Source organism: Saimiri boliviensis, chromosome 7 (genome assembly GCF_048565385.1).
Source record: "Saimiri boliviensis isolate mSaiBol1 chromosome 7, mSaiBol1.pri, whole genome shotgun sequence".
NCBI lineage: Eukaryota > Metazoa > Chordata > Mammalia > Primates > Cebidae > Saimiri > Saimiri boliviensis.
This window is the reverse complement of record NC_133455.1, coordinates 108203023-108227949: the sequence shown is the minus strand read 5'-3', so window position 1 is coordinate 108227949 and position 24927 is coordinate 108203023. Positions and strand designations below refer to the sequence as shown.

At 37.6% G+C, this 24927-nt stretch overlaps 1 protein-coding gene and 1 pseudogene across 2 annotated transcripts in view; both read left to right on the top strand.

Annotated features, from left to right (window-relative positions):
• Nucleotides 1-13755, top strand: part of SLC38A4 (solute carrier family 38 member 4) — a 73404-nt gene extending 59649 nt beyond the window's left edge. For both annotated transcript variants that reach the window (XM_074403182.1, XM_003941465.4), the window contains exons 10-16: nt 135-410; nt 544-623; nt 1912-2012; nt 4039-4163; nt 9751-9895; nt 10757-10854; nt 13422-13755. In XM_074403182.1, the coding sequence (XP_074259283.1) occupies nt 135-410; nt 544-623; nt 1912-2012; nt 4039-4163; nt 9751-9895; nt 10757-10854; nt 13422-13523 (927 nt within the window). In that variant the 3' untranslated portion in view covers nt 13524-13755. The remainder of the gene's footprint in view (nt 1-134; nt 411-543; nt 624-1911; nt 2013-4038; nt 4164-9750; nt 9896-10756; nt 10855-13421) is intronic.
• LOC104653460 (RNA-binding protein 42 pseudogene) lies at nt 11082-12117 on the top strand (annotated as a pseudogene).
• Nucleotides 13756-24927: the final 11172 nt, after the last annotated feature.

Here is a 24927-nt window from a genome sequence, read left to right as displayed (position 1 = left end):
TACTTTGTCCAGTCTAAAAGGAACCCAACTGAGTTCCCTCACCACCCACCCCATAAGCCACACATATGGATTCTTATTTCATTGTGTTTTCTCAGAAGGCTGATTTATTTTTCTTTCTTAATGACTGAGTCTAGGTGATTTACAAGAAATTCCAAATACCCTGCCCTCTGCCTGTTTTGGATCACAGTGTTGGAAATCTATCATTCAACAACACACTTCCAATGCATGTAGTAATGTTACCCAACAACTCTGAGAGTTCTGATGTGAACTTCATGATGGATTACACTCATCGCAATCCTGCAGGGCTGGATGAAAACCAGGCCAAGGGCTCTCTTCATAACAGTGGCGTAGAGTATGAAGCCCATAGTGATGACAAGTGTCAACCCAAATATTTCGTATTCAACTCCCGGGTAAGTGAGAGGTCCAGGCTTCTAATGAGCCCAGTTATGTGTTTTTCTGAATTTTTATTCAAGAAACTGAGATGGCCTGAGATCACTATCTATGTTGAAATGCTAAACACGTGGTGTTGTCTTTGTTTTTCAGACGGCCTATGCAATTCCTATCCTAGCATTTGCTTTTGTATGCCACCCTGAGGTCCTTCCCATCTACAGTGAACTTAAAGAGTAAGGCAGCCATTATTTTAGCATTCTAATATGCTTTGAAAATCTCCTCATATGTTCAAAGGTTCTTTAAGAGAAAACACAGTTTGTAGCTTCCTCTTCAGAGGAAGTATGTACTCCATCCACTCCTCAGTAACGGGCTTTAATCAGAAAGGTGGGAATCAGCCCACCACAGCACTACCTTATCTGCTTCTTTCTCTCCTTTTGCTCCACCTTAATGGTTCAGGGGAGGGATTCATGGCAGGTAGACAAGGAGCCAATGGTTGTAATCACTGTGGCAGATGTTGGAAATTTAAATTTGAATTTTGTTGGGAAGAAGTGATGTCAACTGGACTAGAAATGATAACAGCCATGAAGACCAAAACTTATGGTTCAGGCAGCCTTGATAAGCCACTGATGTCATATCCAGTCAGCATCTAACCCTTGTCTAGAACACATTCACCACAAGAGATGTACCAGTATCTGTCCTTTGTTGTTTTATTTGTACAGTGGAGTCACTGGCTAGAAAATCTTGTTTCTTCCAGCTGATGATGTATGATACATTTGTATTCTTTTTCCTTTGAAGTTGTTGATGTTTGCTTGGGAACAGAAGATATGAACTCATTATAGCTGTTTCCCTCTTTCCCTTAAGGGAGGATATCATATAATAATTCTCAACTTTTTAATCCAGACATCAGTAATCTCAGTCTTCATTCTCACGAAGTAGCAAAACTTTCCCTATAAATTCTGATTTACCTCATAAAAAATTTCAGCACACTTTCAAGTATTTTGAAGTCTATGATTTACTTTGAAAATCATGTGTAGCAGTTACTCCAGAAGCCTGACTATTGAGAATGGTTCCCAGAAGCTTTTCAGGAAACAATGTCAGGCTTCCCAGTAGTCTGGACTCTTGGCATTAGTACTTTGCTGACTCTAGTAGGTTCTTTTCCTCAACTAAAGTCATCTCATTATGAAATGCAAAAGCTTTCTATGTTAGGAGCCTATTTGATCTTTATGTTAATTACATTCTTATTAAATGGGCAGGCTTACTGACCAACATGAAATAGACTGTTCCTCTTCTAGAGAAATGGTTGTTTTTAAGACTGAAGGAGTAGTGTTTAAGAAAAATGGAAACGAATCCTCATTAGCTCTCTAAGATAAATTTAAATCAGCTATGAGTTTATGTACTAGAAATGTGTCTTCATAATGAGCAATACAGATATACATTTTATTATTCATTATTTTCATTTTAAAAAGTGATTTTTTAAAAATAAGTTTAAAAAACAAAGCTTGGTGTTCTTTCTTGTTCCAGTCGGTCCCGGAGAAAAATGCAAACAGTATCAAATATTTCCATCACGGGGATGCTTGTCATGTACCTGCTTGCTGGCCTTTTTGGTTACCTAACCTTCTATGGTAGGTCACTCTGTGAAAGTCATTCTCTATATGCAAATCCTGGGTAGGTATGATTTTATTTTTTAAATTGCCTTCTATAAGCATGATCTATAGATGACACATATTCAGTTAATATATTTTAGTTTTGTCACTTGACCTGAGGAAATGGGGCCTGAATCAGCCTGGTTAACAAGTTACAACAATTTGTGAATTATCACATATTTTATAAAAAAAAAAAAAAATCCCTCAAACGAAATTATTTTCCTTCGAGGATAGATGATATTTCTTTGGCTAGACTCCATAGTCCAGCTCAGTCTAGAAGTGATGAGAAGGAATCCACTTGCATGTAATAAAGCTCCTCTGATGGAATTATTAACTGCCAAGTAAATGCCAGTGAAACTGCTAAGTCCTCGAGTTTGAACTTGCCTCCTATTTACCAGGCAAGTAAAATCTGGGGGCCAGGCGCCGTGGCTCACGCCTGTAATCCCAGCACTTTGGGAGGCCGAGGCGGGTGGATCACGAGGTCAACAGATCGAGACCATCCTGGTCAACATGGTGAAACCCCGCCTCTACTAAAAATACAAAAAATTAGCTGGGCATGGTGGCACGTGCCTGTAATCCCAGCTACTCAGGAGGCTGAGGCAGGAGAATTGCCTGAACCCAGGAGGCGGAGGTTGCGGTGAGCCGAGACCGCGCTATTGCACTCCAGCCTGGGTAACAAGAGCGAAACTCCGTCTCAAAAAAAAAAAAAAATCTGGGATCTTGGGACTTTAGGTAAAATTTCTGACATATCCCATTTTATTCTGTTATACCAAATGATTTCCTAAGAAAGAGGACATGACAGAATTTCCTTCAATCTGAGAATGTACTACCAAAAAAAGAGTGACTACGGCCACATGAGATTATGCCTGCAACATTTCCTGTCTGGCATCTTAACAGTTCACAAAGGAAGTAGGATTGTATGCCTTCCATGAAGTATGGCCCCACAAACAGATTTCATGGAATCACATACTGACCTTGTAGCATATGTTTACATGAATCAGTGTATCAATATAAATATATTTTTTGTATAAAACTCTTTTTAAAGTTTTTAACTTAAATTTTTTTTTCTTACTGACTTGGTAAATTGAATTGAATGTATGACAGATCATGGATGAAAAGATTCAGGAATAGGCCACCATTTGCTTAGATTTTCTTTCTGTTTTACTAATATTTAACTATTAACCAATCACGTGCTTTAGATTGGGCCTTAACATTTTGCTGGTTGTGAAATAATGAATGTCAAGGTCAATGCTACTAAGGTATTTTCACTCCCCCCCCCCTTTTTTTTCTGATCTTGAGGCAAAAATCCAGCTACATTCGATTCCATAAATATTTCCTTGTTATTTGTGTTGGAATCCTGAATGACTGTGTTTTCAAATAGGGCAGCTTCTTCATCTTGGAGTAGTATCCCTTGGGAGACCCTTTAAAATTTATACTAATTTGTCCTTGCATGTTACTTATACAGTTTAATGAGTTTCATAAGACAGACAAAACTTGGAAAAGCCCAATAATATGTGTTTTAGTGTGGTGATGGAGTCATAGTTGTTGAGCTTGAAAAAACTGTAGCAATCATTCATCCTAGAGTTTACATACTGGGTTTGTAACCTGCATCAGGAGTGGCTGGGCAGGTAGGGGCAGGGGAGATGGTAGCCTGGGAAAGACAAGATGTGGGGCTTGGGCCTCCCATCCCCTTCAACAAGAACACCTCATTCTCTGATTTGTAATTGCTTCTATACAGCAGAGATAGATTTATCACAATGCAAATGAGCTTGAGAGGCTCCTTATTTTGTATTATAGCTCTTGCAACTTTATAAGCTTCAGGACTTCTTTGTTCTTTTGAATGAAGCTTGCATAGCTAATGAGCTCAAAGGTAAGACTAGAGGTGCCTGGATTCCCAGACCTGGGTCTTTTCCACTGTTCTCTGTTCTCTTATAAAATGTTGTCACAAGTAACAAGTGCTGATTTGACAACACCAAGTGGACTCACTCTCTTTCTTTTATTGTAGGAGAAGTTGAAGATGAATTGCTTCATGCCTACAGCAAAGTGTATACATTCGACATCCCCCTTCTCATGGTTCGCCTGGCCGTCCTTGTGGCAGTAACATTAACTGTGCCCATTGTCCTTTTTCCAGTAAGTACATAAGGCTTTGATGAAAGAAACCTATTTGCCTCCATAAATTAGTACATATGTTCTACCTTGATTTTGATTTAATTATAGTGTGAGTTTGCAGTTGCAATGCCTGAGGATATTATTATTTTCCTATAGCATTTTGGAGTCACTTAAAATTGGCTATTTAACGTGTAGGTAGAGCAAGGAATTTTAGGTGGTATTTTTATAGTGTAGAAAAAAATCATGAAACTTATTTTTAAACTCAAATTTGGAAAATGGAGCTTGAGCTTCTGTCTTGTGGATTAGTAAAACTGAGTAGAGTTCATATAGCTTCAGAATCTTGAAAGCCAAAACCATATTAACTTTCAAATCATACCGAATTTCATCACAGTTTTAAAGGCATTTCATTTTTTTTTTTCAGTTTGTTGTGCTGCAATAATATTCAAAAGTTGCCTTATGTAACCTGATGCCTTGAAGGCTAATGAGAAGGGGATTCACGTTAAGTAAATTATATACCAGAAAAAAATTTTCAAAAATGTTATTCTATCTATCACGTATCTCTCTCACACATGCCTCTGCCAGACTCACACCAGGTCACCCCTCCTTGGCATTTGTCCTTGGCATCAGTTTGTTCTGAGATCCCAGAGCAGAGCTTGTAGTGAAGATTCGGGCTGCATGAGTTAAAACCACCACCTAAGGATAAACACAGGTCTTCACCCTCCTGCCAACTCTTCTTTCATAAACACTGAATTTACTCATTCATTTGAGGAGGCAAAACTAAGGGACACAGTAACCAGCACTGTCCTGGACGTAATGTTCCATACAGGGCTGGCATATGAGAACTATTTCTATAATGGCACTGTGGTCACTTTAAATGCAGCTTGTGTGCTGAAATATATTTTGGCACATTCCTTTTTCATGAGTGCATGAAATCAGATCCGTATTACTATGGTGGCTAATATTTTACTCTTAAATCATGTCTTGCCTCTAATATAGCTGAAAGTATTTCAGATGACATACACATAGCTTTTGCCTAAAATCAGTTCCATCTTGGGTATAAGACAGAAGACAACTATAAACAGAAGGTATATGATAGGGTAAAACTGCCAGGCAAACAACTTCACTGAGAAAAGAATATCAGGAGCCCTTGTTTTTATGTGTAGAAAAATTACTCACTAAATTTTGGCACAGTGTAGGCACTCACATCATTGTAGAACTAAAGCATAAGAAATCCGTGATGTGCTTCTGTATTACTTTATTCATACTCATGTCGTGTTTTCAAGCTATGGTCTTAAGGGATTGCCAGACTTGGCCATCATTTCACAGACAGCTGGTAACAGTTCAACTAGTGCAGCTCATAGCCTAACACTGATGGCTGCAATTATTGTCATGGGACTTAAGTCATTTACTGATGAACATTTCACTTCAGCACTGAAAATCCAAATCTCACCTTAGAAATTCTTACTCTATGTGAGAAAGATTTATTATTATAAATCTGTCCATCAGGAATAGCAATAGTGTGTAAACATTAGGTGCCATTAGAACCAAAGTTGACCATGAGAACCAGAGTTCAGAAAAATGACTAATTGCTACCCTTCATTATGTATTTCCACTCAACATTAGTATTTATAAAACATTTTGCACATTATCCTGTCCTGACTCTTGCAATGTTACATTTAAATAATCTCTGTAAGTGCTCCCCTGCCCCAGAGTATAAATCCCTGGGGACTGGGGATGTGCACAGTGACTGGCACAGAGGGTGAGCCCAGTTGTGCTTGGGAAGAAAAATGGTCTCCAAATGAATCTTGTCTTCTTTTAAAATGTATAAACTGCCATTTCTTGCAAAAGCATAGACAATCTTTCCCTTGGTGACATACATGTGCCATGAATTCAGTTACGTTGAGGATCTGGGCTAAATGAACCAAACCTCTTTATAGACGATGGATACATAGAGATGGTGACAGAGAGTGGTCTAATCTCCTTGAATGGATGTCAGTCAAGCCCTCCGAGGCTAAACTCATTTTTTTTTCATTACTGAAATGCTAAAAGTTGTTATTGGTGCTTTTGCTTGTTTATTTCATATAACTTAGGGCTCAGATTTTCAGTGTGTCAATTGCTGAGTCACAGCATGGTTCTCCTGACAGTTTATTTAATTTAAGGAAACTCTTGAACAATAAGATGTTGATTTACTTGTCTTGATATCTCCACATCTAAATAATAAAACAAAAAAACTAATCTAGATTAAAATCTATCAGCTTTAGATATGATTTTGTGTTCTCCTTTCAACATGACAGCTGGGCTGTCTTTCTTAGGAGCCTGAGAAGACATGACTGGGGTTTGTTTTTCTTTTACTTCATTATTATCTTTCTTTTCTCCAATCAGTTTAGTTTTTTCCTTTTTAGTAAAAGGTGCATAGTAACTGCTTGCAATATTTGTTGAACAAATGAATAAATGAAATGAATTAAGGTAGTGTTTTCACTAGCAGCCCAACATTTCTTTCTCTCTTAGTAGTAGATGGGGTTTCTATATGGAATGGCAGCTCCTTCCAGAGGACTGATCACACCATTTTCAGCTTGTGCTTCCCTTTATGCAGTAAAGTTCCCATACTTCCATAAAGAACAGGAAACCAAATAATCCTAATGGATATATTATGAACACACAGACTCAAACTTCACCTGCCATGCCTTTGAAAAATGATCCCTAGCTACTCGTATTCCATCTTATAGTTATAACTATTCTTTTCACTTACGTTGCCTTCAGATCTTCTGTTTTGAAGTGTATGTAGATGTCAGCATAGAAATGCAGCATATATTGCTATGAACTGCAGTGGAGTAGTGATTGGTAGGTACTTCCAACATCCTTGCCCTAAGCCAACCTGCAAAATGAAAGTGTAAGCTACATCTAAACAATGTGAGAGGATTAAAAAAAAAAAAAGAGAGAGAGCTAAGGCTCTCACTTTCTCCTGTGCCTCCATATTTTTGACCTTCACATTGGTCGCTGCATCAGAATACAGCATCCCCTCACAGGCTCCTGTTCAGGACTCTCCCTCTGGAAATAACAGATGTTGTCTCTAGAGCTGCCTAGAACCTTAATTGAATCATTCTGGGTCAGAGGCCCCGGATGGTGCTGCAGACCTCCTTGACCCACAGCATCTGACCCACACTTCCAGGTTCCTAGCGGCTTGTGTCAATAAACAAAAGGGCACATAGTTAAGTGAAAGAGCAGATGAGGCTCAGTGGGAATAAGCCAGTGGCCTGTCCTGAAAGGTAAACAGAACTGCTGAGGGCCTTTTGGTCCTAGGCTCCCTCCTCAGGGAAGCTTTTTAACCCTGGAATGACCAGCAAGTTTGCTTCTGGATCTTCTCCACCGCCACCACTAGCCTAGTACCTCCCTCCCTCTTTGCTCTGTTGCCCTCTTCAGGAAGGTATTGGAAACTGCCTTCAGTTCTGTTTGGGATTTTCTTATTTCTTATTCACAAAGAGGAGGAAGCTTTCGCGTTTATTCCAACCATTCTACCTATTATTCTCATAAACTTTCTGTGCTCTCATATCATTAGGCCAATGTTAGCCTTTCTGAGAGCCAGGAGATCGCTTTCATATTCAGGGTCCCTTGACATATAGGACTGCCTCTAACTCACTATAACTCAGCTTACTGACTTGAATGCACCATTTTAACAAATGACTGAAAAACAAACTGAGTATTTTCTGAAAATGAACTTGTATTTCATACTTGTTTATACTATCAGTTTAACACTGTGAAACAAATTAAGTCCTCAACCACTATGTATATAACATGAAACCCTTATTTTAAGCCTACTAATTGGACCAGTTTGGACCATATTGAATAAACACTAATTGCAGATGATAACGTAGATAGGCTGATGAGGAAAACAGTATCACACCATTTGCTTTCCTCAGTTTACTTTTCAGAATGAGTTTCATAATGTTCACTAATCCAATATTTAAAATCCTTTACACAGTTATTCTTAAACTATTTCCAGAGACTATCTGGTTTGTCATTCTAGAAATGAAATTGCTGTTTCAGCCTAAACAGATGGCTTTAATTTCTGGTGTAGTGGTATGAAAGGAATGTCACATGAGAAACTGCAAGCCATTTAGTTTGAATTTTTTGTCATTCATACATGTTTCAAAATATATTTTACATTTTCTCTCTTTAGATGAGTTCCCATCTCTGTACCATAGTGACTTCCGAACTAAAATTTTAAAGTGAAAAATCAATCACAGCATTTCCAAAACTGTGAACTCCTAGCTGAACTGAAGTATCTACTTATTGAAAAACTGATAAATTCCACTAAGTCAAAAAACTGTCCTCTAAAAGATTCCAAACATAAGAGTGTTTTCAACTTTGTTAAGGTGTACAACACAAATGTCACTCCCTCCCTCTGCCCACAGGGCACTTTATCCAGTTACAACAGAGTAACTTGAGCAGCTGAGCCTCTCTTGACCCTTCCCCTACTTATTTCAACTGCTAAAATAAGGCTGAAATCTGTCAAGAATGCTGAAGAGAAGGAAAAGATTTCTACTATTCAATTTAATTCAAGCTTTTATTGAGTGCCTGCTGTGTGCACAACGCTAAGCTAGAAAGTCTGAGGAATGTTAAGCTTATTAGGTCCTGTTCCTTGCTTTTTGTAGACTTACAATCTATCAATAGGGAGAGGTAAAAAGGAGAGAAAGAGAAAGGAGCGAACACAAAGACATCAAAATTTTAAAATGCCAGATGGCAAAATGTTAAACGAAATGCAAACTTAGGGAAGACCTAGATTTGTAAAAATTCCTTTAACAGTCTTGTGTATGTCAATTCTGTGCTTGCCCTTAATGTCTAATCCAGTCTGATGAGACATGAATAGTGATCAATAAGGGTTTCACTGTGTTTCTGAATTATGTGTCTTACCTGTTATCTCTTTCTGGTTGGGATTATTTTTAACAATAAATTCTGAAAACTAAGAAAGTGAACACATAAAATATTGTATTATAAAACACACCAAGAAAAAATGACACTCTGCCTCAAATATCAAAAGTTAGCATCAAAACTGCACAGCAAGATGAATGTATAGTCATGTGTTGCTTAAAATTGTGGACATATCCTGAGAAATGCATCACTAGGCAATTTTGTCATTGTGCAAATATCATAGAGTGTACTTGCAGTCTAAATGGTGGAGTCTACTGTACACCAAGGCTATAGGGCATAGCCTATTATTCCTAGGCTACAGACCTGTACAATATGTTACTGTACTGAATAATGTAGGTACCTGTAACATAATGCTAAGTATTTGTGTATCCAAACATAGAAAAGGTATTGTAAAAATACAGTATTACAACCTTAGGGTACCACTGTCTTATACGTGGTCTGTTGTTGACTGAAATGACTATATTTAATACTACTGAACTGTACACTTAAAGCTGGTTAAGATGGTAAATTCTATGTTATGTATGTTCTACCATAATAAAAAATTGAAAAAAAAAGCATCAAGATCTTTTCTGGGAAAAAAGAAAAAGGAAGAAATTTTTTAGAATGATGAGAATATTTGAAATAGTAGATGAAGTCAAAGACAAATAAATGATCTCACCTTTGAACTTTCTTGTTCCAGATTCGTACATCAGTGACTACACTGTTATTTCCCAAAAGACCCTTCAGCTGGATAAGACATTTCCTGATCGCAGCCATGCTTATTGCACTTAACAATGTTCTGGTCATCCTTGTGCCAACTATAAAATATATCTTCGGATTCATAGGTGAGTTTCAGAAAGGCTTTAATTTGGTCAGCCCAAACTTATGCCTCCTTAAATGGTGGGCAGGGAACTAGTGCTGGGTCATCCAGATCCCCTCCTTTCTCGGGTTCACAGATTCCCTTTATCTCTTCGAGGCTCTGGTAGGTAAGTTGGTCACTTTCTCTTTCTCCTAAGTGACACTGGCAGCCACCTTATAGATTATTTAGTCCAGCTGCTTTTTCTGACAGATGAGGAAACTGAGCCCCATAGAAGTCAAGTCATATACCTTGGTGTGGACCCAGGATTTTGATGTAGGTATTAGCTGTGTCATCATGAAAAGATAGATTTTACCTACCAGAAGCTCTCTGAGGTCTATGAGTATCAGCTGAACATTAAAAGGCGTCTTCAGAGGAATAAACGGTTGATTTTGTAAAGCGTATTATTAATACTTCACATAACTGCATGGTCCGTTTTCAGTCTGATTGAGGGGTTACTTAAATTTTAAACACAATCTAAAACTTTGAAAGAATCATGTGTAGGCAACTTGAAAAATAAGAGATGGATAGGGTGCATCATGAGTTCAGCCACCTTAGTATGTATTTATATTACTAATCCCCTGTAAATTTGTGTTAAATTCAGCCTTTTGTTGCTTATTATATGTTACATATACTTATGTAGCTTTGATGTTAGGTACATTTTAATTATCTCTATAAACACATCTTCTATGAATAAACAACCAAGATGAGCTTATGTGACTTGAGTATGTGTTTTTAGTGCTAAGTATAGCTTTATATTTGGTTTATTTAAAGTGTGTGCTGACACATCCTTTGCTGGCTGAGACCTGCTGGGTGAGATACTGACCTTGCCCTGTGTTTGTCTTCTCAGGGGCTTCTTCTGCTACTATGCTGATTTTTATTCTTCCAGCAGTTTTTTATCTTAAACTTGTCAAGAAAGAACCTCTTAGGTCACCCCAAAAAATCGGGGTAAGTAAACCTTGCAATTCCCCCCATTATTGGTTGTTCTTCAACTTAGAATAAACCGGAAAATACACATAGTTCAGAAAAATGAATCAACGTTTAAGAATCAAAAATCAAAAATGGGCTAGAACTCTCTGGTAGCAGAGAAAGGAGGTATATTTCTGAAACTCAAATGATTCTACTGAGATTCCTTCTCTTCAAATATCAAATATCCTGTGTTGAGTCTGTCATACATGTCAAAAAGCTTTGGCCCTGGAGATTGGAGTCACCTGGACAGTCCTGAGGCTCGAGAAGCCATGTTCCCCCGCGAGAAGCAGCCGGCCCCTGCCCTATGGCCCTGCAGCACCCTCACCAGGCCCTGGTGGGCCCCCCCTCTGCCTGGGCCCCCTGGACTACCCATGATGCTGCCACCAATGGCTCGGGCTCCAGGGCCCCCACTGGGCTTGATGGCTGTGCTGAGGCCCCCTCTGAAAGAGCCATCAGCACCCCAAGAACTGGACCTAGGTCTGGGGCTAGGCCTGAAAGAAGAGGAAGAGGCAGTGGTGGGGGAGGCTGGGCTGGAGGAGGCTAGTGCGGCTGTGGCCGTGGGGGCGGGAGGAGCCCCAGCTGGCCCTGCAGTCATTGGGCCCAGCCTGCCGCTGGCCCTGCCCATGCCCCTCCCACTGGAGGTTGTCCCAGGCCTCCTGGCCCCGCTGCGCATTCCTGAACTCCTGTCCCTGCGTCCTCGGCCCTGGCCCCCTCGGCCAGAGCCACCCCCTGGGCTCATGGCTCTCGAGGTCCCAGAGCCCCTCGGTGAAGACAAGAAGAAGCGGAAGCCAGAGAAATTGAAATGCTGCATTCGCACAGCCGCGGGGAGCAGCTGGGAGGACTCCAGACTGGACTGGGACGCAGATGACTTCCGGATCTTCTGTGGGGATCTGGGCAATGAGATGAACGATGACATCTTGGCACGCGCCTTCAGCCGCTTCACATCCTTCCTTAAGGCCAAGGTGATTCGTGACAAGCACAGAGGCAAGACCAAGGGCTACGGCTTCGTCAGCTTCAAGGACCCCCGTGACTTAGGTGCGCGCCATGCGTGAGATGAATGGGAAGTATGGGGGCTCGCGCCCCATCAAGCTTCGCAAGAGCATGTGAAGGACTGGAACCTGGACGTGGTCCGCAAGAAGCAGAAGGAAAAGATGAAGCTGGGCCTGAAATAGGGTTTGTGGTCAGGCACGCGCTCCCATCTGGCCCGGCGCTGGTGCCTTCCTCAGTTCTCTTTGGAAAATCCCCAGCTATCCGCCCACCCCCCACCCCAAAACCAGTTTCAATAAATTTACGTTCATTTCCAAAAAAAGAAAAAAAAAAAAAAAGCGTATGTGTCTTTCCCACAGGCACATAAGCTTCCTGTGCATAGCAGTGTCCAATACCAAGCTGCTGTTGCACTATTCATGGAAAATCATGCAGGAAGGAAGTAGGCTCCCTAGCGGTGTTATGAAATAATTTTAATATTTTGATCATGTTTCTTGGGTTTGCAAAGCCAAAGGAAAGATGTTGCTTTTGTTTTCCCCTCCATAGTACTCTGTTGGGCCTGGTGTGGACCAAGATCCAGAACAGAACCATTCATTATTCTGTTAACCTCTTTAAATATAAAATACAGTCTTATTAAATTAGGGATTATATATTTCTTTTCCATAAGACTACTATAGAAACAAATGCTAGAAATAATTGTTTTTCTAATAAGAAAATATTATTCACTCCTTAATAAAGTCATATTAAGGCTTGAAAAGAATATTTCTTACTGAATTACTCTGAATTTTTACCTGTAGTCATTTACCTTTGGGATATTTCAGGGAACTTCAGGATAGTTTGGTATCAAAAGCTCCACCCATCAGCTTGCCCCAGATATTAACTCTGTGTAGTCCATCTTGCTTCAACTTTTACAGCAATGTGAACTTGGCAAATTACTTGTCCTGTTTGTAACCTATTGTAAGTTTGACCAACTGTAAAATGAGTACAATTATCTCCTAGACCCTTTCTAGTGAAAAATTTCTAGCTTTCTTATACATAGAATTAGGAGGTTTAAGTATGTGATAAAATGTAAGGCCTCTTCTAGTGTTAAAATGCTGAAGTATTTTATATGTAGGTATGTATATATATCCTTATATGTGTGTGTGTATATTATATGTATGCACACACACATATATACACTTTTTGTTGCAACATCTATTGAGCTTTTGGTTTTGTTTGCTTTATAAAATTAGAATCGTATCATACATGTTATTCTTTTATGACCTTTTCTTTTTTTGTCCCTTGATTTTTAATAATCACAGGGTATTCCATCATCTTGATATACCAAATCAATTAAGTATTACTGCATTGTTAAACATTTAAGTTGTGTCTCTCCACTGTATTCCTCTTCTTTCTCCAACTTGGATTCTAAATTGACTGATTGGTTAGGCCTGGGCATCTGAGCTATTAACAACAATATGACTCAATATATAGATCAGATTGCCACATTATATAAACAACTGAAAAACAAATTGTACTAAGTATGGTTTCTGTGTTTCTAACAAAGTTTTTCTGACTTACAGGCTTTAATTTTCCTTGGGGTTGGAATCATCTTCATGATTGGAAGCATGGCGCTCATTATAATTGACTGGATTTATGATCCTCCAAATTCCAAGCATCACTAACCCAAGGAAAAATACTCTCTTTTTCTGTTGGAAATGGTTGCAAGTTATACTCCAAAAGACATTCAAATTATCTTGATTGGAATGTTATTCATAGGAAATAACAGTAAGATTCCAAAAACGTTTACCAGTAATATCAGCAGGCACCTGCAGAAGAGAATAATCACTGTTTTTTTTTTTTTTTCAATAACGTCTGTGTATGAGTTTAAAATAAAATCTGTGGTGTACATTTCTACCCAGGTTTTACTAGAGCAGTGTGAGAGGATGAAGGTGTATTTTTGATGCTTTACAAGCAGAATAAGGTTAGCTGCGTGTAACAGTCATCAGACAGTACTCTTTCACCCGCCGTCTCCTTACCCTGCACCCCCTAAAAAAAGTACCAAACATTTGTATTATCAGAACATCAAACAAAAATGCCCTGGTGGCAAAGCTATTGCCATTTAATGCCTTCTCACAGTCTTGCACCAAACACTCTGGTCTGTTTACTAACAGAGGCAAAACTTAAGTCTTAGGAACTGTTCCTGTAAGGTACATGAATGGTCAGACTAGAGCATCTTATTGTCAACAGCAAAATGATATGCCCATCCTGTTTGTGACATTGAGTCAGTGACTTCTTCAATGGATTTTTGGTAAATGTTAAAACATTTATATTTAAATGTTAAAACACTAAATATAGAGAGGGGCTTTATTTAAATCATAGAGCAACAACAAAAATAACCCTTATAGCTAAACTGCCTGTTCTAGAAAGCATCCACTTTTTCATGTTATTCTGAAATCCTCTTGTCATACTTTTGTCATTGAACAATGCTCTCCCTCTCGTCTTCCATCATTCAGAATTTTTAGAAGACCACAATTCATGTGGAGATACACTACCCAGTATTGTTTGATACATTTTTATTTCATAAACATTCAGTGCAGGAAACTGTGATTTGCTATATGTTTATGTATATAATCTTATTCTGTAGTCATCAGAATGTTAATGTGTGGTACATTTGATTTTTATTTTTTACATATGTAGTTTTTCTTCACAGTCAAAGCATTTATATTATTGGGGGTGGGGGCAGGGACTTAAGCTGGGGGGCTCAAAAATCCATCCATATGTTATCTGTCTACAAATGTCTGGGGATAATTTAAATTTGAAACCTAAGTTATAGACAGTTCGGTAATGCTCTTCTTCAATGTTTACAATAATAGGATAATCTACAAGAAAATAAGTTCCCTTTTGCAAATTATTATCAATACTAAAGTTATTATTTTCATTTAGCATGTCTAAAATAGGATTTAGTTCAGTTTCGCTCACATAGGTGTTTGCTGACATTCATTGACGATTTAATACAATGTTGAGTGGTTCTCCGTAAAAGTGTAAGTGCTAACACTACAAAGGAATGCACATGATCATTCTCACTCCCTTCTGTAACAAACCTACAAAAAATGGATTTAAAAATTCCTACTCACAGCCTAAAATTTCTGGAGTTTGTTGCTTTTTTTTCAAATTATAGTAAGAACACTGTTGTGTATATTTTAGTAAAGCCAATTATGAAATACAAGTATCATACATGTATGATACTACTAAATCACATTTCAATCGTTTCTCTGGACTGTGCTGGTTTTATGCGTTATTTTCTAGAGGCATAATACTGTTAAATGGTGCACTTTTTTATGGAAATTGAGCATTACTAGAAAATATAACTTTTGAGCTACTCTTATTTGAAAAAAAATCTGCCAAATAGCATTCACTCATGTAAAGAGTATATAAAAATAGAAAGTGGAGAAAGGTATCTTCTGAATGTTAAAAAATGTTTATTCTGAACATATTTACATGTAAATAGCAAAGATTAACACAAAATATTGGAAAACTATAAATGCAGTGTATATTTTGAACGATTTACATTTAAAATTACTAATTTGAACATATCACTGTGTGTAATTATACAAATATTCAACAGCAATACTATAGTGCCAAATAATAAAGCACCATTTTTTCCTCATAACCAGGATTAAAATTCACATATACTACAGGGCAGACATACATATGGTAGCTTGTGCTGACTAATTTAACCCCTTTGTAAACAGATGAAAATTCTATTTTCTTATTTCATTTATAAGATGACTCGATGTATTGGGAGCCTTCTTTTTTATTACATAAAGTGTATATTGGTATATAATAAATGAAGTTTTCAACTGACTCTGATGTTTTTTTTCTGTTGTAAGAATGTTGTGTTATTGGTACATGAGACAAGATTTAAAATCCAAATATTGTCTTTCTTATATTGGCATATATTCCATTTTCATTGTTACCTTTGACACATAACTAACATCTATAGCCATTATCATGAAAATAATTGCCATCTTATTTTGGCAATATATATATAATACTAAATTATTATGATTATAATTTTGGCATCACATGTATACCACCTAGAATGAATGTAGAAGAAATGAGTCTCTTTATGGTTAGTTAGAAAGAACCCATTGGAGATGGAAAATGAGAGAATAGAAGAAACATAAGAATAGTAAAGTAAAGAGCAGGGAAATATGAGGGCAGGAAAAACAACATATGAGTGCCAAGGATTGGTTATGAATGAACAATTAGGGGGATTGATGGGTCATAGGGTAAGAATATGCTTAGCTTTATAAGGACCTTTCACATAGTTTTCCACAGTGTTTCTACCATTTTCATTTCCATCAGTATTACATACAACTTCCACTGACTCCACAGCCTTGCCAACATTTGGTGTTGTCTTTTGTACTTTGCCTTTCTAGTGTGTCTGAAATGGTAACTCATTGTAATTTTCATTTCTGCTTCTCTGATAACTAACGTTGAAAATGTCATGTGTTTAATGGTCACTCATATATCTTCTTTTGTGAAGTATGTATTTAAATATTTTTCCCATTTTTAAAATTTAGGTTTTGTTTTCATTGTGTATTTGCAGACGCTCTTTAAATATGGATCCATGTCCTTTGTCAGATTGCCAATATATTTTCACAGTCTATGGTATGCTTACTCATATTCCTAAAGGTGTCTTAATTACATCTTTATGGGGTCAGGTCCATATAGCTCAGAGTTTTACAATTTATATCTTAATGAGATAAGATTAATCAGAGTGTAGTAATAATTAAATGTTCTGATGTCCTGGGCCTATATAGGTAGGACTGGGTCATCTAACCAAGATGGAAAAAAAAAAAAAAGTACCTAGAAAATCTTATTTAAATTAAACATCTTTATAAAAGCAGAACTAGATCAGCCTGCATTAAAGCTAGCCACAAGGCAAAAACTATATCAAGAAAAAAATAATTTTTTTTTTTTTTTTTTTTTGAGACGGAGTTTCGCTCTTGTTACCCAGGCTGGAGTGCAATGGCGCGATCTCGGCTCACCGCAACCTCCGCCTCCTGGGTTCAAGCAATTCTCCTGCCTCAGCCTCCTGAGTACCTGGGATTACAGGCATGTGCCACCATGCCCAGCTAATTTTTTGTATTTTTTTTTTAGTAGAGATGGGGTTTCACCATGTATGGTCTCGATCTCTCGACCTCGTGATCCACCCGCCTCGGCCTCCCAAAGTGCTGGGATTACAGGCTTGAGCCACCGCGCCCGGCCAAGAAAAAAATAAATTTTAAAAAGGAGTATCGGAAGCCTCTTGATATGGTTTGGATCTGTGTCCCCACTAAAAAGCCTGTAAAATTGTAATCTCTAATGCTGGAGGTGGGGCCTAGTGGGAGGTGATTGGATCATGGGGGTGGTTTTCGTTTAACACCATCCCCTTGGTACTGTCATAGTGAAAGAGTGTGATCTCAAAATCTGGTTGTTTAAAAGTGTGTGGCACCTCGCCCATCTCTCTTTTCCTCCTGCTCTGGCCTTGTGAAGTGCCAGCTCCCTATTCACCTTCCACCATGATTGTAAGTTTCCTGAGGCCTCCCCAGAAGCCAAGCAGATGCCAACATCATGCTTTCTGTACAGCCTGCATAACTATGAACCAATTAAACCTCTTTATAAATCATCTAGTCTCTGGTATTTCTTTATAGGAGTACGACAATAAACTAATACACCTCCTATCCTCCAAACTTAAATTCTAAAACTTCAATTTGTTGCACACCTACTCTTAAAGATTGACTAAAGGAAGTTATTTAAACACAAATTAAGTGATAAAAGAACAAATGTTGGCGTATCAGGAAAGAAGAAACAAAGGAAAGACAAGAAATATGTGCACATATGTATGACTATTCTTCATGAGTTTTGTAAATACATTTTTGATTTAAAAAATACTGATACAGAAGACAAAGATTTTTTTTTAATGGGGAAGGTAAGAGACCTAAATACAAGTAATGTGTCTACACTTCATTCAAGGTGGTTAAATGTTGATACCAATAGACTATGTTAAGTCACATATGTCTAATGTAATACACAAAACGACCACTATAAAAACTATACACAGATGTGCATTCAACAACACTATAAATCAATTAAGATGAATTTATAAAAAAGTTTAGCCCACTGGAACCCAAGAAAAGCAAAGCAGGAACAAGAACCAAAGGAAACAAATAATAAAATGGTAGGCCTAAGCACTAATATATTAATAATTGTAAGTCAGTGGTCTGAATATACCAATCAACAGAGATTGGAGAGTGAATAAAAACCATGACCCAACTATATGCCATTTATAAGAAATTTACTTCTAATTCAATAGCATGGATAAAAGTCAAAGGATGGAAAAGGATATGCATACGAAAATTAATAATAATAGAAAGGAGTGTATTTTATGCTGTTTCCCTTTTAAAACTGAATGCTTTTAACAGCACCCAAGTCACATCATGAATGTTTTGCTGCTTAGAAATTTCTTCCACCAGAAACCCTAAATCATCTGTCTCAAGTTCAAAGTTCCACAAATCTCTAGGGCAGGAGCAAAATGCCACCAGTCTCTGCTAAAACATAACAAAGTCACTTTTGCTCTAGTTCCCAACAATTTTCTCATATTCATCTGAAACTACCTCAACCTGGATTTCATTGTCCATATCATTATCAGTATTTTGCTCAAAGCCATTTAACAAGTCTCTAGGAAGTTCCAAGGTTTTTCACACTTTCTATTTTCTTCTGAGCCTTCTAAACAGTTCCAACCTCTGTTTGTTACCCAGTTCCAAAGTCGCTTCCATATTATCTGCTATCTTTCAGCAGTGCCCCACTCTACTGGTACCAGTTTACTGTATTAGTCCATTTTCAAGCTGCTGATAAATACATACCCAAGACGGCAATTTACGAAAGAAAGAGGTTTAATCAACTCACCATTCCATATGGCTGGGGAGGCCTCACGATCATGGTGGAAGGTGAAAGCGGTGTCTCACATGGTGGCACACAAGAGAAGAATGAAAACCAAGTGAAAGGGGTTTTTCCTCCTACAACCATAAAATCTCATTAGACTTATTTACTACCATGAGAAAAGTAGGGAGGAAACCGCCCCATGATTCAATTATCTCTAATTGGGTCCCTCCCACAACATGAGGAAATTATGGGAGCTACAATTCAAGATGAGATTCGGATGGGGAGACAGCCAAACCATAACAGTATTTGAAAGCAGGGCTTTTGGAAGATAATTAGGTTTAGAGGAAGTCATGAGAGTAGAGCTCCTATAATGAGAATAGTGTCCCTTAAGAGAAAGAGACCATAGCTCTCTCTCTGCCATGTGAAGACAGTGAGAAGGTAGCAAACTGCATGCCAGGAAGAGGCTCTCACCAGACACCAAATCCACTGCCCCCTTGATCTCAGACTTCTCACCCTCTAGAACTGTGAGAAATAAATGTCATTTGTTCAATACACCCAGTGTATATTTTGTTATGACAGCTGGAGTTGAATAAGACACCAGCATGCATGCACACACATACACACACTCATTGTACTACATGCACATGTGAATAAGCACACATATAATACACGGATAACATACTATACACATGTATACACAATTTCATGCATATATACACAGCTCACTATATACAAAGCCCATGTATACAAGCCCCTTCCCATCTACCTTCACACACATATCACTCAGCACCACGCCCTTGATCCACATTGATCAGTTATTCTCCAGGTGTGTGAGGTTCTTTCTCACCTTTCAGGCCTTGACACATGCTGTCATCTACGTGTAGAATATTTGCCTTTGACCCTCTTTATTTGACTCATTTTTCTTCATCTTTCAGTTCTCATCTTAGATAGCCCTTTATACAGAAAGCCTTCCTGACATTCCCATTCTCCTACCCTAACTGGCTTAGATCCAGGCAAGGCCCTGTTGTTGGCTTGTACAATAGTTCCTGCTGATGTATGGTTCTGCTTTCCATAGTTTCAGTTACCGACAGTCAATCACTGTCTGAAAATATTCCAATAATATATTTTGAGAGAGTCCACATTTATATAACTTTATTACAGTATATTGTTGTAATTGTTCTAGTTTATTATTAGCTGTTAGTCACTTACTAGGCCTAATTTATAAATTAAACTTTACCATAGGTATGTATGTATAGAAAAAAAAATCATAGTATTCATGGGGTTTAGTACTAGCCATGGTTTCAGGCATCCATTGGGGGTATTGGTATATAGCCCCTATGGATAAGGAAAAAGTACTATACTTTTTTTGTAACTCCATTCAGTGACATCACATTGCTGCTTGAAATTAGTGGAAATCTTTATACCATGGAAATTGGCAAACACTATTAATCAGGAGCCTTTTTCTCTTTTTCCTTTTAAAAAAATTTTTGGTAGAGCCAGTAATTAGACTCAGCATGCCACTGATTAGACTTTGCATCATCTTACCATAGCACCTCGTAATTTCTTTTTATTTATACCTAACACTTATTACCCATATTTGCTCCTTGTTTATATAGCCCACCAGACCATAAGCTCTGTGAGGGCAGATGCTGCTTATCTTGTTTTCTACTGGTACACCCAGTACCTTGGATAGCTCCCAGCTACACAGACCTCAACAAATATATTTGGATAGATGACTAGATGAATTCTTGCTGTCTCTCTTTTTCTATTTGGTATCTGACATGGTCAATCTCCTTATTGTGGATCATAAAGCCATGGAAATGTGGTTATAGGCCATTTCTGTTCCAGGTGGAGCAGCATCTGTGAATGAAGAGCACAGTCCTTACAGGGTGACATTACCCTTTTATCTCCAGCCAACTTTTAAGGAGATGGAGGATGTGAAGAACTTGGAAAACCATGAGATGAGACTCAAAAGCAAGGCTCCAAGAAGCTCTTCCCCCACTTGCTGATGCCCAAACTTACCTTAAAGAGAGATACAGCATTTCCTTCCATGATCAGAGAGAGATATCAAATGTAAATGTCCTGTTAGGAGTGCATGTCTTGTTTAAATCCACAATCCAAGTAAAACATTCCTACAAAATATTTCTTTAAAGTGAACTTTGGTGGGAGATATAGGGGGAAGCAAAGGAGCCAAGATCTGAAGGATGCCAGTTGCCTAAAATGGGGGAAGGAAAATACAGTAGACAATTTTGAAAAATGGTCACCATCAGTTCTACCACCACCCAGCAGGTGCATGCCACTCCTTTTGCTCTTCCCATGAAACAGGGAAGTGCCTTGGAGCTGGACTGGCCTTTACTTGCTTTGACCAATAGAATGTATTCAAAGTGACCCCTGTGTCCATTCTAGGCATTTAAGAGGCCTGGAGGCCCTTTCACACTTTCTGGGGAAGCCACTACTAAGAATTTGCTGTGCATCCTTCCAGACCTCTTTTCATTTAATATCATAGATTAAAAGTACAATTGTTTTATGTCATTTTTACTTTATGTAAAATTCTTACTTGTACATATTTAGGAGGTCCAAGTGCAGATTTCTGACATGCATATATTGCATCATGATGAACTCTGGACTTTTAGTGTACCCATCACCTGAAGGGGAAACATTTTACCCAATAGGTAAAAGGAGGTGAAATGTTTCAGTCCTCACTCTCCTCCCACCCTTCCGCCTTTTGTAATCTTCAGTGTCTGTTATTCCACTCTGTATGTCCACGTGTACTTATTATCTCCCACTTATAAGTGAGAACACATGGTATTTGACCTCGTTTCTGAGTTATTTCACTGAGGATAATGAGCACCAGTTCCATCTACATTGCTGCAAATGACTGGTTTCTGTTTTATGTCATTTTATAACATAAATTTATGTGCTGTATTTTATAACTTTCTTTTTCTTATTTAGTAATAATTTTTGGAGATTTAATTCTGTTGATAATATACAGTGTAATTTATTGCTTTAACTACTGTAATTCTAGTGTATAAATATATCACATTTTATTTAGCTATTCCTCCAGTAATGATCATTCATTATTCATAATTTTTTCATTATTACAGAAATGCTAAAGGGAATTATGCAGATCATGACACATCTCCACATATACATATGCAAATGTTTCTCCAGCTGGATCATACAGCATGCACATCTTCAATTTAATAGAAACTGCCAAATTACTCTAAAAAATAAATGCATCCATTTATTCTTTTACCAGCAGTATATAAGAGTTTTTATTTCCACACAGATTTATAATGCCTCAATATTATTTAATATTTGCCTTTATGATGGGTAATACAGTATCTCATTATTTTAATTTGTATAAAGCTGATTACATATTTAGCAATATATTTACAGCCACTGTTTCATCACTGAAACTTATGTTCTTTGACCATTTTTTTGTTAGAATGTTTATTTTCCTCTTTTTTAATATAAATCTGCATTATCAATTTGCTATAGACACTGTGCTAATATAAATTTTAAATAACCTAAACTAAGTCTTCTAAGTAAAGAAAGAGCAGTTTAGTCACAGTGAGTAACTGAGATTATATATATCTCAACATAGCAAATGTTCATAACAATGAGAAGATGGTAGAATAGAAAACCACTTAAGCAAGACTCTCCTGACATAAATTTTTCTAAAAAAATAGTTTGTCCTAACATGTTTAAAATGATAGCTTAATTTAAGGAAAATTCTCTTGCCCAAATAAAGTTATAGTTTAAGAAAAATTGATTTGAGTGTTCTGTCTTTGTTTTCAGGTTCTTCCCTCAAAAGATAACATTAGTATTCCATAATTTTCATACTTTCTTAGTTATTTGAAATTTTGATATTTTATAACTTCCTTAATACTAAGTATGATGATACTGCTCTGCCCCGGGAACCGTACACATAGCACAGAAGTATGGAGTGTTATCCTGCAACGTGAAGGTTTTTTAAATTTAGCGTTTAGTCATTTTGGGTGACTATAGATATTAAAAAAGAAAAATAAAAAGGAGGTCAAGCCAGGCATGGTGGCTTACGCCTATAATTCCAGCACTTTGAAAGGCAAGGTGGGCAGATCACTTGAACTCAGGAGTTTGAGATCAGCCTGGACAACATAGCAAGACCTCATCGCTACTAAAAATAAAAAAAATAAAAAATAAATTATCCAGGCATTGTGGTGTATGCCAATAGTTCCAGCTACTCAGGAGGTTGAGTGGGGCTAGAGGATTGCTTGAACCCAGGAATTGGAGGCTGCAGTGAGCTATGATCATGCACTGCACTCCAGTCTGGGTGACAGAGAAAGACCCTATATAAAAAGTAATAATAAAGAAATAAATAATTTTCCAAACATTCCTGACTCCTCGAAAAATTTTGTAGGAACATAATCTACCAATCGAACATATTGGTGAATGCCTAAATGTGCCCGCTCACCGTTACAGACATTGCTGGCTTACTGCATTGGCAGTGGCATTTGCTTACCCATTTGGGACACGGTTGTCCTCACCCGTCCCTTCAGAAGCCCCAAAGTTTCAAGCTCTCAGCCATCCTTCCTGCTATGAAAACCTGCTGACAGAATAAGTTCTTATATCACGCATTTATATCTCTGGCTGAATATAAGCCAAATGTTACCTTCTTCGTGGAGTATTTACATAAAAAGCTTCTCTTAAACTGAAATTTAAAGCTCTGATTATTAATTGTGGAAAGAAACCCACGTAACATGAAGTTTACCGTCTTACCATTTTTATGCATACAGTAGTGTCAACTATAAGCACTTGATTGTGCAACAAATCTCCAAAACTTTTTCATCTTGCAAAACTGAAACTCTATATCCATTGAACAATTCCCCCTTTCTTCCTTCTATCCCCGGCCCCTGGCAACCACCATTCTACTGTTTGCTTCTATGAATTTGATTACTTTTCATACCTCATATAAATAGAATCGTGCAGTGTGTCTTTTTGTGACTGGCTTATTTCAGTTTGCTTAATATCCTCAAGGTTTATCCATGTTGTAGCATATGACAAGATGTCCTTGTTTAAGGCTGAATAACATTCCATTATGTGTATGTATATACCACATTGTCTTTATCCATTAACGCATCCTTGCACATTTAGGTTACTTCTACCTCTTGGCTATTGTGAATAATATTAAAATGGACACGGATGTGCAAATATGTCTTTGAGATCCTATTTTCAATACTCTTGGATGTATATGCAGAAGTGGGATTGCCAAGTCATATGGTAATTCTATTTTTAATTTTTAATTTTTTCAGGAAACTTCACACTGTTTTTCATAGTGGCTGCACCATTTTACATCTGACCAACTAGAATTTTTCTTACCTATTCGTACTTTTATATATCCTGGACAATAATTGCCTGTCATATATTACAAATATTTTCTTAAAGCCTGTCTCTGGATTTTTAGCATCCTTTAAGATCTCTTTTTTCATACAGTAGCTTTTTATTTTGATGTCTTATTTATCATTTTTCTACTTTAATTTTTCTTCCAAGCCCACAGAAATAAATATGTCATTTTAATCTTCAAAAAAAATGTAGGATTTTGTCTGTAATTCATTTTTGAATATGGTATCAAGAGAGAACATACCTTTTTTTCCTCATAGGTAATCAGTTGTCCTTTCTCTGACTTGAAAAAATGCCATTTCTGTCATGCAAAACTCTTACATGGAGCAAATTCTTCTTCTATCATATTGCCATGGCTTTTAACTCCCAAACCTAAATGGAAATAACCACAAGATTTTTCCCTATTATTCATCAAGCAAGTAATTGAATGTTTTGAGTGGACAAAGTTAATCATGGTCACAATTGTGTTGGAGAAATTGTGGAATAAATGGAGAGCACAGAGCTTTACTTTGAAGAGATGGCCATCTTCTCATAGAATACAAAGAACACACAGATCATTACTTAATAGCACTAAAGAGTAACAAGGTCAGCAATGTGAGGTGTATATAAACATAGAAGCGCTATGGGAGCCACTCTAAACCAAAGGTGACTTCCTGGGAAAGTGAACCAATCCCTTCCTCCCTCCCATCCTCCCTTCCTCCCTTCCTCTTTTCCTTCCTTCCTTTCTTCTTTTCATTTGGTCTTTGAACTGTAACTGTTTATACCATTAGTAAC